Here is a 16,980-nt window from a genome sequence, read left to right on the forward strand (position 1 = left end):
TGCACGCAGATCATGACCAAGTGATTAAGCTAAAAGAGAACTGGGTCCTTATGACTGATGAAACCACTATGTCAGATTCAGCCAGCTGGTATTACACTTCACCTGGCGTAACATGTCACTGCTTAGTGATTAAATGTTTAGCTCTCTCACCTACAGCACCGTGTGCCCGGCAAGCACACCTTTACCATCATCGCCGCGGGCTGCGATTGGCTGAGGGGCTAAGAGGCTGAGGTGTTGCAGCAAATAGCACGAGCCGTGGGCTGGTCCATTCTGCGGCTCGAGGGAGGTTAATGAGTGAAGCCGCTGGGCTATCAGCCAAACATGAGCAGCAATGCTAAGGCTCCCACAATGAGCCTGACTGTATTACCACTGAGCTCTGTCTAATTATACACTCCCAGAGAGGGAGCAAGAGAGAGGGAGAGGCAGAGCATATTAGGCAGGGGAAAGAAAAAGTTATCAAGTGGCACTGTGTGTCAGAGAGACTTACTAAGAGGGATGAGTGTAGACTGAAGTTGTAAGGGTGAGATAGAAGGTGTGTGTCATTTAGAGCGAAGGGGGAGAGAGACAGAGGGAGGGGGTTGGAGAGATCAAGCAAGCCGGAGAGAGAGAAAGAGAGCGCACTCACAGGGAGATAGAGAGCGAGAGAGAGCAAAGAGGCGTTTAGAGAGTGAGAAGGAGGAGAGGCAGGAATAGGATGAAGGGAGGGGAGGCTGAGCAGTAGAGAGGAGGAAGAGACTCGCAGTCTCAAAACTGGATATTCCTACGTGCCTGCTCTGCCGCCTGATCCAATGAGTAAACTCTCTGCTACCTGCTACGCAAAGGCACCCGGCGAGGTATGTGACCACACCGCTTCCTCCTCTGAGTGTGTGTGTGTCTGTGTGTGTGTGCGTGTAGGAGAGAGGGAGCGCAGGTGTGTTAGCAACTTTGAATGAAGGGATAAACAGACTGTGCCGTGTGTTATGAATGCTCTGAGGAAACAGGTTTAGGAGTTACTGTAGGTACATGTCATCCTGAGTACGAGCTGGGTTAATTATAGAGAGAAAATATGTCTGAAATGTGTGTGTGTGTGTGTGTGTGTGTGTGTGTGTGTGTGTGTGTGTGTGTGTGTGTGTGTGTGTGAATGAGCATGTGGTATACACTCATGTAAGTCGGCACCTGTGTGTGGGGGTGTTTGTGCGCGTGGAGGATAAGAGAGAGAGTGTGAACAAGAAGGAGAGTGTGACTGATCCAGAGACAAGGAGCATGTGAGGAAGACAGAGACAGACAGACAGACAGACAGAGACCAGACAGACAGACAGAGAAGTGGAGGTCCATCACTCAGCCTGACGGCAGATCAGGGTTTTCAGAATTAGAGCAGTGGGCTTAAATAGCCCTGGTCCAGAGATAGCCAGGGGCCCTGGAGGAACCCGCTTAAACTGGGAGGGACGGATATGAGATTGGTGAGGGTGGGGTTAGTCAAGTCTGGGAAATTTTGGAAAGTGACAGAATGAGGGAGGAGGAGGAAGAGAGAGAAAATAGGAGGTGCAGATGTTGGGGGCAAGTCTGGGAAAGATCTCAAGCAATCAAAGGGAGGACGCGCAGGTGTGCAGGTGCGTCAGGCATCTGTAATCTAACTTCTTATTCAACCAGAGTGCAGGACACATGAGGCAACATGCACTGGAAGAATTTTCAATGTCATGTTAAATTTTTAATTTTCCAACTTCACAGCACTACTTGGTCAAGGACTTTGAATGTGTCTGTTTCTGCATCCCTCTGTTGGATACACAGGGCTACGTTTGGGGTTCAGTTACTGACTCCACGCAGATCCCTCCTCATTTCTCGCCTTTCTCCGTGGAGAAATACTACGCCAGTGTGCACGATTATGATTTCTGTATGTCTATTTCTGCTACAGCAGGCGCTGTCCTTCTGCTGCAGTGATATCCCATATGCTGCATATAGGAACATTTCACGGGTTCACACAGTTCTCAAGCTATAGATGTCTTTCAAGCGAGACGTACAACATTTGTCCCTGCTGACTTAATTCACTTATTTCAATTATAAGGACGGTCTGCTGGCGTGCACAGGAAGTCTTATGTCACTGCGAGATTGCTCCTAGAAATGATCGCACAATTACAAAGTGCCTCATATGCTAGGAGCAGTTCTTGGTCGTTTCTAGTGTTGGATCTGTCACTGTCATGTTGAAGCAAGGGTTTGTGCCAAGGTGGGGCTCGAGCTGTTGTCAGGTGGCTTCAAAACCCAGATCTGCTGTGTTTAATATGTGTTTTTTATAGTAACTTACAAACATAAAACCTGGAGCTTTATTTTATGACTCTGGCTGTGTACCAGAGAAGTGCCTTCATGAATGATGTAAAGATGGCAAACAGAAGCTGAATGTAGGTATGTTTCTATACCTTTAGGGACACAGAACTACAACTTGTCTCTGTGGGCTGAATGAGAAATACAGCATGTTCACCCATCCCATGTTTCTTAGAGTGCTGTCACCCTGAAGAGCAGAGCGGGCCTCTTGTGGGAGAAGGTTGAGTAGCTGCTGGCCCTTTAAGAGGTCTATTTTTACAGGGGCACACTCATGCATGGAGCGAGGCTCGCAGAGGAGGCAGTGGCACACGGAGACTCTATCTGCTCTGCCTCACTTCTGTGACTCCACACAACACATCCTGTAGGACCACAACCTCATGACTGAGCGGCCGACAGAGAGGCTTAAAACTTGGGTTCTTTCAACGCAAGCTCAAACACGAAAACCATCAAAAACTGGAAGTTGCGAGGTTTGCACCCGACAAGGAGAATCAGCCCTTTTCAAGTGGATCTCTCTGAAGTGTAGAAGTGATAATGAGTGGGAGCTTGCAATAAAGACACCCTTGTGCACACTGTACAGAAATGTGCCAACATTCCCACATACTTGTTTTGATATGCAGATAGCTATGAAAGAAATCTGAAAACATTCATGCCCCCTTCTTACAAACACATAATACACTTTAGTTTACTTACACCCCCACACTCCTCGAAAGAAACCACAAAAATGAGCACATTTCAGAGCATTTTTACACAAACACTTAGGGGTGCGCATAGTGCTGAACACCTACGTAAAAAAAAATTCCTATACATCCTCAATATCTGGACCTAAAATAATCTACTCCTTATGCAAGCTGCATGTTATATAATGCATGGCCTGTCATTATCACAGCGCTCCTTCACGCCCTGCTGTGCCTCTCCACCTACAGCACCACACAGACAGGCAGACACACACACACACACACCCTGCACCTTGTGTTGACAGTCATATACTCTACTCTAGCACTCTCACCCACGTTGAATGTGTGCTCTCAAACAGATGAGTGAGAGGGAAAGACAGAGAGGAAGACCAAGAGTAGGTGGGGTGGGGGGACTGAAAGTGAAAGAGACAGAGAGGGAAAACTTAGACAGTGAAGTGTATATTCATGCAGACTATGCATTTGCATGATTATATGTATACATGTGCTTTTTTTTCGGGCTCTATGTTACATGTTCGCTCTGAGAAAATTACCGTCTTCCACCCACTGAAACAGTTTGTGGGCGCAGCAGTTTAGAGGGCATCTGAGGCTACATAACCCCACGTAACCTTATTTATGTGTTCCCTTTTTTTTTTTCACCAACGCTCATCAGTTCATTGCAGGATGTGTGATGGATAATCGCTCTCACCGTCACTCGCAGTCACAGCGATGACACAGACTTGCATGTCTTTGCATGTCTCGCATGTCGTCGGCCTGCCATACAGAAAGGGTTGCTAACCCCTGTCCTTCTTGCTGTTCGCCAATGCCCTAACATTAGCTCGAACTGCACCTCGTTTAATTCAAAATGTGTGTGAGAAGTGTGACTCACGTAGTTTTTATTTAATTATCCTAAAGTGAACAGACAGACAATATGGCCTCCACATTCACTATTAACTCTTGTCACTGCAATTTATTTAGGAAACAGTAAGCACAAAATGGTGTCGCACAGATTTCTTCTAAGGTATCTTCTGATAGTGAATTTGTTCTGCGTTTATGCCATTTTTGAATCAGTCGTGGAGCCCTCCATTGCCACTGTTCGCCGATGAGCACTCTCACAGTTGGAAGGGTATGGAATTGGCTTGGGAACTCAGCCGGGGAACCAGGAGTGTGATAAATAATCCCAAACAGAGGCAGGTGTTTGAATACAGTTGACAGCGTGCCAGACTACTTTAAGGTGACAGACACACCTGTCGGTCGGGGTGTACCATGAGAGGAAGGTGCAGGAAGTGATATTTCATCTAGATTCACGTCCACTGACATGTGAAGGGGAGTGTGTATGTACCGAAATGTGCGTGCGCGCGTATGCAAAGATGCATATATAAGCTGTCAGTTATCTGAGTCTTTTCTTTGCTCTTTGTGTTCGTGCACATCGTTTTCTTTGGCCCTGACTTGCTAACCCTTGTGTATGATCAAGCAGTAAGTTCTCCTCCTCCTCCACACTTCATCTACAATAGGGGTCAATGACCTTTCAACCCTGCCACCCACCACTTACACCCACAGCCAGGCCTGCCTCTTTGCCTGCTGGAGCCCATGCAAGTAAATCTGCTCCCTCGTACAGACAGACCCAGTGTGCACAAACACAGCATATTGCACTGTATCGGTTTTGGTATCACTGGACAGATAGTGTAACATCTGAGACATCCTGTAGCCTATAGCGTCAGACGTGTCCTGAAACCCTGTCCTGAAGCTGAATTAGTCTTGCACTGCTTCCCTAGTCATTGTACTTCTTTTTTTATCCCGCGCAACATTAAAATCACTCAGCTAAACATCTGTCTCTAATTTAATTTGACATCTCTTTTGTAATTATTAGCAGAGATTATCAAGCAGCTGAGTGATAAAAGGTTCTCTCTCAAGTGGGACTCTCCCTATTTTCATTTTGAAAACCAGCATTAAACCCACTCAAATCTATTTCAATATAATTTGCAGCACCCTTTTCTAACAAACAGCATAAGCCGTGTGTTGAGTAAATGGCTGTGACCGTGTGTGGCTGGGCAGCAGATTTGATGTGGGAGGGGTTGTAGAGCTATAGCAATAATGGCAGTGTATAGCAACGTTGCCTTGAATACCAGCAGCGATAAAGGTATTCCAGACAGTATCTATGAAGCCAGTCTAGACAGTCTCTCTGAAAATGAATGGCACTTGAGCTACCAACGGAGCCCTGGCCATGCTCTCTCCATGGAGATGTCATCACTATGCTTACAGCTTGCTGACATTTTGCTGCTTAACTAGAGAACCAAAAGAAACCCAGTTTGACTGGCAGTCGCCAGGGGACAGTGCCAAAAACAACAAATCTTTGGAATGAAAAGTAATCCCCCTATTCTTTCACACACGCACTCTTGTCCTCTCTCTTTCAAGCTGTTTCTACCCCATCAGACTTTGTTTCGGTCGCTGAGTCTCTCTCTCTCTCTCTTTCCCCTCTCCTCCACCCTCAACCCCCCCGTAAGCTACTGATCTCATAGCGTGAGAGTACTACTCGCATCAAGGGCTCTGAGTTGGGATAATCATGTCACAAACTAGTGAGAGGGGCTGCTACCTGTGAGCCAGTGAAGCTGAGTATGTAAAAAGTTGGAAAACTAATTTGGGGGGGGAAAAAAGTGAACTGCCACGATGGAAATACAACAGCATGACTGTGCATCAGCAGCATGTGACATCACTGCAGTTGCATAAGAGTTGCTGTCACCTAACTAATGGTGTCGCATTTGTTTGTTTCATGTTTTTGAACGTGTTTGTGATGCATACGATGCCTACGAATTGAAACCAAAGTCATCTCTTTGTGGTTGAAGAAACTTGGTGCAGATGCCGCACAAGAGGTGTATTATCAGATTAAGGCAGTGGAAAAGTACAAAAATGAAACTGCCATCAGTCGAAACTTAAATGTCAATGAATGACAACAACATAACACCCGCCTTAGAAAATGTCAGCCACGAGGTTTGCGGAATGCTTGTTAAGTGTTCCACTTGTTCCCTGCTGACCTCTGTGTGCACACTCGTATGTGCACTATATGTCAGTGTGTGCATATCATGTGTGTATTTACAGGGACACTGCGGCAGTCTGCCATGGTCAGAGCAGGAGCAGAATGTGGTGGAGGAGTTTTTGCTTCTGCTGACTGGCTGACCTGCATGTAATTAGTCAAGTCATATTTTTAACTGATATTGCGTAAAAGCCAGCTTAAGGAGCCATAGCTGCCCTATTTATACCCTAGGGGCTAATGGCCTGTACCACTACACAGGGGGATTTCCTCCCAGAACTATACTAAGCCTGCCTTAGGCTGTACCAGTTAGGATTCACAGGGATTAACCCAGCAATACGTTACAGGCGTCACCCTCTAGTCTGCATCACTCATCCACTCTCTTCCTATCAACTCTTTTCTTGCATTGTTTAGCATACTCACATAACAGCTCTGCTTTTTAGAGGGTGGTACGTTCTCTTTATTTTGCCACACTTGGGGCACACACTGTTGATCTTATTCCTCCGCAAAAACAGCAGACACCGTCAGCAATTTGTGCCACAGGAAGGTGTGCAGGTCTGTCACGAGGGAGCACAATCAATCTTGGAAAGGCTCTTTGTATGCATGTGTATGCTTCTGTGTACATGCAGCATGCCCTGTGTGTGTGTGTGTGTGTGTGTGTGTATGTGTGAGTGCGTGGGTGTTAATAGTAACTCCTGAGCCATAAGCCCATCCTCATTGTGGTTGAGCCTGCTGCGGGCAGGGCTGCTGGCTCATCCTGTTGAAGAATGGGTCAGGGCCCTGAAGGCTGACCTGGCCCTTTGCCCAATAAGCTATCGCTCGTATCACCCTGTCCTTTTATCGGCTTAGCCCGGCTCCCTGTGGAGTAAGCCGCCACACAAGGCTAGTAGTACTGCCCTCCTCCCCTCACCCACCCCCCCCCCCCACCTATCTGTCTATCCATCCATCCATCTATCTATCTGCTGTGTCCTCTACCCCCCCTCCCCTCCACTCTCCTCTACTCCCCCCCCCCCCCCCCCCCGTTCAGATCTGTTACATTCAGCAACAAATTTCTGCTGCATCAGACATCCATCATAGATCCCCCACTCAGCCTGAAACGTGATCAGACACCCCATACGAGGCTACGCATGAGGAAGGGGGGGGGGCAAAATGGCGTTCTGATTAAAAAAATTGACCAGAGGCAAAGACAGTAAAGTCTCCTGAGGAGTGGAGTGAAACCGCTCTCTAAAGTCTCACCTGTGGAAGTCTCCTTTTGCTGCTTTACACTTGCACCACTATATTTTATTGGGTGTCGTCTGACTCATCTGACCTTTCTTGTCTCGGCCTGACCCTGTGTGTGTTCACCCGTGTGTGTGTGCGGGTTTGTGATGGACAGATTGAATAGTGCAAAGCCAGAGAGAGAGAGAGACAGACGGAAACAGCGAGCGGGAGACGGGGAAAGAGTGCGCCAAATGTCTCGAAGGTGCCATTAATGATTGACAGCACAGTGTGACTCCGCTGTGTGTTTGCTCGTGTTGATGTTTGTTCAAGTATGTAAATATCAAAGTGTGGATGCATAAGTAGAGACCAACAGTCATTTCTATATCTCTCTATTGTCGTAAATACCCTTTGATGAGCCCAGTTTGAGCTCTGTTTCTTTCTCTTTCACTCTGACTGGACTATTACATCTGAGTTTTTATCAGACGAATGCGATATGATTTATGATTACAATTACAAAGGTGTCAGTGATATTTAGAAGAAGGCAATTTGAATATTTACTTCCCTACATTTTATTTATTTCCTGCTTGTTTACTTTCTAAGTCTTAATATACAAAGTATGATTTCTCACTAACTTCTAACCTTTAGTTTTAGTTATATTAGTGAAAAACATGTTATTTATGTGCAAAGTTATCTTATGTAATTATGTTTATAATTTAAATTGCTGTGTCAACTCTGACACCTCATGGGCACTGGGTTGCTATGTGTAATATAATCATAGAAACATGGTTATAAAAACAACTTTATTTTTACATTGTGCATTCAAATTATATTTAAGGATTTTTAAAACTAATTATAGTAGAATAAACAATTTCCTGTTTGTAGCCTCGCTTTCATGAAGTAATAAACCTACAATTCTTGGCCTATTGATCTCCTTTATTGAATATGATGCATTTATGAACATCTGAATTCTCCTTTATTTCATATCATCTTTAAGGTGGCTTTCTAATTTATTTATAGCCTAACAATTAGGTATTATTGTTAACTTTTGTTTGCTGAGCCTGAATATTGATTACATTTCTGTGTCACGTGCTACAGTGTGGCCTTACAATCCAAAAACTCTCCCAGTATTGTGTTGTCTTAATCCAGAATGCTCCAAAATGTAAAAAAAAAATGTGTCTTTACTCTCTGTTAATTGTGATACAGAGCAGACAGCCCTGGTGCCCACACAATCTGAGTGCACATCATCTTCAAACAGCAGTCACTTTTGAAAAATAAAAGCAATCTTCTCCTAAATTGCAGAGCAGACTTTCTTGGCGATTGTCGCCTCACTGTGAGAATATTTTAATGTGGCCTTCAAGCTGATGTGTCTGCACACACCAACAAGTCTGATTAACTTTCCATTCCATTGAGGTTGAGAAGTTAGACAAGGTTAACCTCCGCTGTGATGCCGGTGGATGCGAGTCTGTTTGAAAGGTTGCTTTAATTGCTCTTAGAAATATGGCAGAACATATGGATTGCTTTTTACAATTAACCACCAATAATGATTTGATTGCTTCATTAAATCCCATTTCCTTCTGATCTACGTTCGCGTTCCTGTACTGCGTTTCTGCTTCTGGTAATTTACATAAGCTTGTTTGAACTGAGGTTTGGCCCTATTTCTTTGACGAGGAGCAGAGTGGGTTATTTGCATAGCCTTGTATTTTCAACCTTGGGCCTATTTATTATTTTGTAAAAGGTTTCTATACTGACGGGTTTCTAATTTCTTGCCGTGAATGAACCACACTGCTCCCACGAATTCAGTCCTAATAAGCCATACCAGCCATACCAACACACTTCACTTGCACTGACTGAATCACTGAAGCAAATCATTCAGAGCTCTCCTGCAGTGCTCCTGTTAGCGTATGAGCCTGCGTGAGCGTGTGTTTTTATGTGTGTGTGTGTTTTGGTGTACACCCATATGTATTCAAATTAAATTTAGTCATAGAAGCGCTTTTAACAACAGGTTTGTCACAAAGTGCTTTGATGAGAACAAAGGACACAAATTCAGATGAAAACTACATATAAACAAAAAAGAACAAGTGCACTGTGTGTGTGTCTGTGTGCGTGCACGAGTGTGTGCTTGATGGATGTGAGGTTTAGTTTTGAGTCAGAGGCAGCAGCAAATGCCTAAGTCTGAGAGTGTGTGTAGGATGAGCCTCCTACCACGTCCCTCCCTGTCTCTCATCAACTGTCTCTCTGCCTCCCCTCCATCCTTCCCTCTCTTTTATGTGCCAACATGTCATCTGAAAAGTGTTCCTCGCAAATATAGTAGAATGATGTGATTACTGATTAATTGACTGATAAGTGACGTTTCATGTTGAAAGACACATTCAACTGGTGAGGCGTGTGTGGAAAGCATACATCAGAAAGCACAAAGGCAGCATATAGTCAGCATATACCACCCAATATATAATCTGTATGCGCTGCATCCTTGACTGTTTGAGTGTGCATATATATATATAAATATATATAGATATATATGTGTGTGTGTTTGTGTGTGAGTGTGTGTGTGTGTATGCATGTTTGTATCACTCACAGTGATTAAAGCAAGTGGGCGGCAGCAGCAACTGGTCTGCCTGTGTGGCTCTGCATAGCAGACATGTTTCTCACTGCTAGATATTACTCATTTCCTCAGCCCTTTGCACACACAAGCACACACACACACACACACACACACACACACACACACACACACACACACACACACAAACTCACACTCTTGACATACGCACACTCACATACACAACAGACACAGAGACGGATAGCAGGCTCTCGGTTCTTTCCCTCAGTTTGGTGGGCTCGCTGGTGTTATTTCATGCGTACAGAGATCAGAGGCAGTGTGTAGCTGGAGGCTGCTGATATCTGCGGGTGTTGTAACTGCCGGTGGTGCTGTGGAGGAGCAGTGTAGCACAGTGAGGAGCTGAGGAGTGGGTTGACCCTCTTGGAGGACTGGAATATGAATGACTGCCAACACTGGGACGTCTGCTCAGCCCGCACTAAGGTCAGTCTCACATCACATCACAACAACTACTAACTCCATCAACCTGTCTGCCTGCTCCCACATTCTCTAACTGCTCTTTTGGATTAAAAGAGCTGCTGTTGACTCCTTTTGTGTTGCAATTAGAACTGCCGGACTATCGATTGATTTTTCTTTTGGTAGAAAAATAGGCCAAACTGGAGACGGGTATTCTGTAGTTCTGTTTTTCTGAGGTTTGCAGTCATGAGTAGAGAGGTATCTCCTAAGAAATGTGCGTGAAGAAAAGGCGGGATGAGGTGGAGCGGTGCAAATAGATGTGTCAAATTTGACAGTTAGTTCAGAGCACGATGAAGCATTTTGCATTTTAATGCACAAACAGTTTTTATTTTAATTTTTTTTTTTTTTAGCAGTTTTAAGCAAAAAGAGAAAAGCATATAACTTTTTCAATGAATTGCTTTTATGCCTGCAGGTCAGGTCAAAAGTCTTGGGGAGTTTCTGTTGGAAGGAATGTGTGATATCGTTATGCCTGCGATCTGTCATTTTTCATAAATTTGAATGCTACGACCACAGTAGCTCCGGCTGAACTCCAGCTCTGTGTGCATGTCTGCACAGTGTAGGAGTATTCTGTTAGAAGACATTTCTCTGCAAACTCCTCCACATGCACAATTGTGTTCTTTGTTTTGCTGTACTTTTTTGGCAAGTTTATATTAGGTCTATTTTGACAACCTTTTTTCATGAGGGATGTCAAAATGATGAGGGTGTCAGAGTCATTTGAGGACAAAAACTGAAACCAGATTTTTTTTTTCTTTTTTTTTTTTTTCAATTTACGAAACCAGGACTCTAGTTCAATGTCTTGTGCAGCCCAAGTAGATTTCTTAAGTAAAAAACTATGTAATGCGTTTGGCAGATTCAGACCTTTTGAACACTGTGTTTGACTTGCAAATGTATTTCCGTGTTGGATTTTTTATTTTTTATTTATCGTATTGCTTTTTGTTGGCCAAATTAAGTTGTATTTTTTTCTTTGTTAAGTCAATCAATTGCGTAGTTCTGCGGGCAGCGATGCTGCATTACTCTAATGATAATAACTGGTTGTCACATTTAATAGATTGATAACGCAATTATATAATTAATTAGATAAACAGAGGTTATTCTCGGAAAAATATGGACAGAAAACTGTAAATGAATATATTACATAATGAATGATTTGTAGTTGTAGCTGCCATCTGAAGTCTTTGTATCTCAGATACATCAGTTTTCATGAATCCCAGAGGTCAGTGGGTTTTTTCAGCCCACAGAAGGCCGTGTTATCTTTCAGCTGAACTGAAAATATATCACTGCAGATGCACTCGCAAGGTTTTACATCATAACAGCAGCATGTTCTTTGACCTGACAGTTGACCAGCATAAACATTTCCCACGTTCTACTCCGTCACACCCGCCCTGTCAGTGTCTGGGACAATGAATCCCCCTCCTCTCACCGCCCCGTTTTCAGTTTTCCACTCAGATGCACAAACAGCTTGCTCCACTCTAACACTTCTTCTGTTTTTGGACCGAGTCACTTGATGAGCAACAGTTTACCCGCCTCTCCGTGGAGTATCCCCATCTAACCTCTGAAACCGACTGGATGTGTGTGTGGACACAGTTGCCATGGTGACAGTGGGGTGGATGGTGAGACGGCAGGGAGTTGGGAGGCTGTTGAGACAGACATGCGGGTGAGTGCGGGGCTGAGTGGCAGCTTGGTGCTGTGGAGTTGTGGTGGTGGCGGGAGCGGCGATGGCGGTGGCGGCGGCGGCGGCGGAGGGAACAGCTGGCGCGGCAACCATCACTTCAAAAGAGCACATTTAATACGTTTGGAGAAGAATTAGTAGAGCTCCCCCGCACTTCTCACTGAATGAAACAAGGCTGCAAAATCTCTGACACATTCGAGGAGTCAAACACAAACACACACGCACACAAAGACCTAAACAAATAAACACGCATTCACACATTTCTCCCAGGAAAAAATAAAAAATAAAAAAAACTTGCTCATGCACACAGACATGGCGTACATGCATGCCCACACACAAACAGTCACACATTCCCCACACCCCTGCTGCGACACATAATTAATATGCAAAGACACATATCCTGCATCCACAACAACTGGTGGTAATATCAACAGTGTTTCTGTCAGCTTTCGGGTGGGTGGTGACCAGCTTTGCCTATCACTGGGGGAGTAAGTACAGCCGCCTGAGGGAGTATTTGTGTGTCTGTTGCTGTCCATGTGTGTCTGAAAGAGAAGGGGTGGGGGGTGGGGGGGTGGGGGGGGTGCTCGTAGTAAGCTGATATAGAATACAGAGAACACCCGGGGGTGTCGTGGGGGTGGTTCATGAAAGTGGTACAAAAACATATCTACATATTCCAATCATCCCCTGGGAGTCAGAGATGAAAACTCTCCTGCTGTGAGTGTTCTGTGTGTGTGTGTGTGTGTGTGTGTGTGTGTGTGTGTGTTTTTACACACACACGCACCGCTCTGCCTCTGAACTTCATTGGCTGCAAATTGTATTTTTAGCCCACATGTGGGAGTAATGTGTTTGAATGAAACGAGTAAGTTGGGTAGTTTCAGTCCCACCGCAGTGCACATAGGTAATGACTAATTAGTGACAGCTATCAGAAAGCGAAGAGTTTCTAACCTTTTTAAAGTCGTTTATCCGAGGGAGTCGCTGGCTGCTTTCTCTCCATCTGTCTGATGCAGCTGAATGTTTGTTTGCATGTCTGGCCAGACTGACAGCTAAGTCTTAGCAACAACTGATGGCAGGGCCTGACAGACTGTCCTTTTTCTATGTTCACACTTAATCTCTCTTACTTCTCTTTCTCTCTCTCTCTCTCTCTGTCGTCTCCCTCCTTTTCACTCACCTTATCTCTGTTTCCGTCCTTGTTCATCTTCTCTCTAGGTGAGTGGTGCTTCAGTACGAAAGAATCAGCAGTGATCTGACAGTGATGCTGTGTAGCAGCCTTCCCCTCTGTCTGCGCCCCCCGTTCTCCCGTGAGGCCCATGTGACCTAGCCTACACCCACACACAGGGGGCCCCCACTGCCGCAGGAGCCCACCCATGAATCCCAGCCCCGACCGCGGCAAAGAGTGCCTCCCTCCCAAGAAGAGGGAGTCTCGGCAAGGATCGACAGAACAACACGTCCCTCTGGATGAGTTTAAACCCCCCGTGCCGCTCCGGATTCGGCCCAGCGCAGGGGGAGGGGAGGGAGGCAGGGAGGCCAGTGACAGGGACCGAGCTCTGATTAACCCAAACCCCCATCTCCTACATACTCCTCCTGCCCTTCCTGCCCCAGCACCAGGCCTCCCCCTGCCCTTGCCATGGCACCTGAGCTACTCTCCCTCTGTCTCTCTGCCCCTTTTCCCAGGGCAGGTCGGCGAGAGGAGGGGCTCGGGCTCTCCTGCCTGGAGAGATGATCCTCTCTCCTCACCCCTGACCCACCACTCCAGGTGGCTTAGAGGGGAAGGCCCCCTCTCATTGCCACCTTCCCCATCTTCCTCCTCTGCTTCCTCCTTCAAGACTCCCTTCCCAGCCGATTCGAGAGAGATGTGGTCTTACATTAACAGCAGCCGGCGGGACAACAGCTCCTCTCTCTTCTCCCCGTCATATTTGTTCAGCCACCACTCTCTCTACCCTCAAGATCCAAGCTTAGTTGAAGCCAGACACAGGTACCTGAGCAAGAGGCCAAACGGCCTGGATGGGCCAGGCAGCAGGACTGCCTCATCCTCCAGGCCTCTGCTCACAGCAGAATATGGGAATGATAGCAGCAGAACCAGGCTGGACATCAGTCCACACAGCTCCCATACCAACGGTGGACGGAGACAGCAGGAAGATCTAACATCCCGTGTCCACTCTGGAGGGCCATTTTTGTCAGACTCTCAAGCTCAGGAGGGCCCTGAGCCACATTCCTCGCTGCAGGACAGACATCCGCATGGGATAGTTAAGACCAGCTCCAATTTACTCTCCACCAGTCCCCATCCCCTGGGACTAGTCCCCAGGGCAGGTAGAGGGGGACTATTGGACCCTCTAGGGGCCACACCAGCTGAAGCCCAGATATACTACTCCTTGGGATCAGTGTGCCACCCCAGCCCCCAGGCCCAGGCCTACCCCCCCTACAGCCCCTCAGGAACACCTCTGTACAACCTGCACAGGGAGCCAGGCCCCAGGCAGCACAATCTAAGGAACTCACCGCACTCACCCCTGGGTCTGCCTAACAGCCATGACAGGTCGCAAAGAGACAGGGACAGAGACCAAGAAAGAGACAAAGTCCTACAAAGGGACAGGGAGCGAGGTAAAGACAAAGAGAAGCACCTACAACATGACAAAGACCAAGACAGAGACGGCGAGCGCGAGAGACGACGGGACAGAGAAAGAGACAGAGGGAGAGAGTCCTCTCCTTCCCATCTTCACACCTCACCCCCGGCCCTTCACCCATCTCCCCCGGCGCTCCTACCTCACTTCACCAAGGGTTCTCTGATCGAGCTGGCCAGCGGGCGGTTGAAGCGGGTGGAGGAGCTGCGCACCGAGGACTTCCTGAGGAGTGCAGACACCTCTCCAGAGTTCCACCTCAGCACCTGCACTGTGCTGCTGATTTCTCCCAGCAGTGCGCAGGGCTTCAGCCACCTGCAGGTCCACCTCACAGACCTCAACACTCAGGTCAGCTTTCTCTTTAGATACACGCCTCAGCGCACACAGATGTCCACATTACAGCATCACCAATTTGAATGAATAACTGCATGACAGGATGAGTGTTGATGCAAATCATTCACAGTTTAGGCTGTAGTCGCCTTGATGTTTCAGATGAAAACAGTTCAGATCAGTGTAATTCCTGACACGTGTTGTTACACATCAAAGTCAGATTGTGACAGACATGTGAGACCTCTTGGTTGAGTGTATAACAATGTTGTGGTTTTGTGTAGGAGTTACTGAAGGTCTTGGTGGAGTATCCGTTCTTTGTGCAGGACCGAGGCTGGTCTTCTTGCTGTCCCCAGAGAACCTCACAGCTGTACGGCCTGCCCTGCCGCCAGCTCACGGAGGGGGATGTCTGCCTGGCTCTTACCCCCACACCCACCCAATCCCACCGGACACACACGCGTACCGGCTCCAGGGCCCATCGCGCCCACCTCCCCTCAAGGCCTGCAGGAGAGTCCAGCAGCTCGCACAGGGAGGAGATGCCACCTCCACCTCCTCCTCCGCCTCTTCCTCACCACCCGCCCCCCACAGCGCCGGCCCCTCCACGTGCTCTGGCTGCAGAGCCTCCCGTTCAGGAGCAGCCGCGTCCACGCAAACGACGCTGGTCTGCCCCAGACGCCCTTCCTTCAACTGGAACCGATGCTCCTGGCCTCCTGGATTTACCTCATGGCTCCAAGCTAATGAAATGGCAGTAGAAACTTGGAAATGCATACATACACATGCATACTTACACACACAAGCACATACACACCCTCCTTGTCTCTGTTGCACCCACCAAGACAAACAATGGAGAGACCTCAAGGCAGGGTTGCAGGGAAGGAATAAAAAACAATAGAAAAACGCAATTTACGGGTGTCCAAACTGCTGCCCAAAATATTAACCCTGTCCACCCTAGTCTTGCCCTTGTTGCACCCTTTCCTTTCCTTTCCTTTCCTTTCCTTTCCTTTCCTTTCCTTTCCTCAACCTTACCTACTCACAGTCGAGCAGGAGCAGCAGCTGAAGGATCTCTGGATGGCTCCTTACAGACACACTGAAGACATTTAGTGAGACAATCAAGCACTTGTCTGTGTTCACTCTGTTTTTGTAATGGTTGTCCCACACACCTACTTACTGACAGTGTTTTCTGCAGGGTATCGACTTTCAATCAGTGTTATGAAAGTAACGGCTATTGAGGAAGTGCAGATATACAGTATACGAACAAAGGTTGACTATATATATTACATTACAGATGTTATATACAGTAAATATGCTAAACAGATTTAATGCAATCTCTCTGTCAATTTTGCAATGCATTTTCGTTTTGTTTGTTTTTTGTTTTTTTCTTGCTTCTGAGCCGATGTCTACGTGTCGGCCTGGGCAGGCAAGGTGAATGTATGAGCAACTCTTCGCCTTTTTTATTCTCATCACCGGGAGTCATTTGAAACAATTGTTCATCAAGGCATTACCCTCCAATATGTTCTTAACATTATCTCTGAGAAAGGGAGAACACTAATGAAAACTGCGTAAGAGACAATCCCACCCACACAGACAGGTCTGTGCCACATCGCCTCGACACTCATGGTGTTTTTCCATTAAAAACTGAATGATGGAAAGAGTAAAAAGTGCAGTACAGCTGAAGAGTAATGGTGCTAATAACACGTTGGAACATGATGCTTTGTGAATACTCTTGACCCCTGTGTACTGTACGCTTCTGTTCCCATCTCATTTTTTACGTACTGTATATGTTTGAAAGCAGGGAAAATGATGAAAGTATTTTAAACTCAGATACGGGTATATCTTCTCTGATTCAGCACACTCTCTCACTTTAGTTTTTGTGTTTTCTTTTTTTTTTATTTTCAAAAAGAAAACCTTACTTGTTGATTTTTCTTTTTAAATGTTATAGCTACAAAAATGTATATTTTTAAAAATTGTGAATCTGTTCAATGATGTTCGCTAGAAATAAAGGAAAAAAGCTTTATAGATTTAATTTAAGGTGTCAATTTATTATCTTTCATCTGCATGTGTTGTAAAATACTATATACTTAAATTATCATTTAATGCATATGCAG

At 46.2% G+C, this 16,980-nt stretch overlaps 1 protein-coding gene across 3 annotated transcripts; it reads left to right on the forward strand.

Moving 5' to 3' along the window:
- Positions 1-358: 358 nt before the first annotated feature.
- LOC143326710 (uncharacterized) lies at positions 359-16,898 on the forward strand. 3 transcript variants are annotated; one of them, XM_076740521.1, is made up of 3 exons: positions 359-833; positions 13,143-14,896; positions 15,160-16,898. In XM_076740521.1, exons 2-3 carry the CDS (start codon positions 13,301-13,303, stop codon positions 15,625-15,627), a joined length of 2,064 nt encoding a protein of 687 aa, XP_076596636.1. In that variant the 5' UTR covers positions 359-833; positions 13,143-13,300; the 3' UTR covers positions 15,628-16,898. The 3 variants fall into 3 exon arrangements, with proteins under 3 accessions (XP_076596636.1, XP_076596637.1, XP_076596638.1); XM_076740522.1 differs by lacking the exon at positions 359-833 and adding an exon at positions 9,803-10,234; XM_076740523.1 differs by lacking the exon at positions 359-833 and adding an exon at positions 10,253-12,424.
- The last annotated feature ends 82 nt before the right edge of the window (positions 16,899-16,980 follow it).

Source organism: Chaetodon auriga, chromosome 10 (genome assembly GCF_051107435.1).
Source record: "Chaetodon auriga isolate fChaAug3 chromosome 10, fChaAug3.hap1, whole genome shotgun sequence".
NCBI lineage: Eukaryota > Metazoa > Chordata > Actinopteri > Chaetodontiformes > Chaetodontidae > Chaetodon > Chaetodon auriga.

Coding starts and splice junctions, on each gene's coding strand:
- LOC143326710 (XM_076740521.1), top strand. CDS start 13,301: ATGAATCCCAGCCCCGACCGCGGCAAAGAGTGCCTCCCTCCCAAGAAG. Junction 14,897..15,159: donor TCACAGACCTCAACACTCAG/GTCAGCTTTCTC, acceptor GGTTTTGTGTAG/GAGTTACTGAAGGTCTTGGT.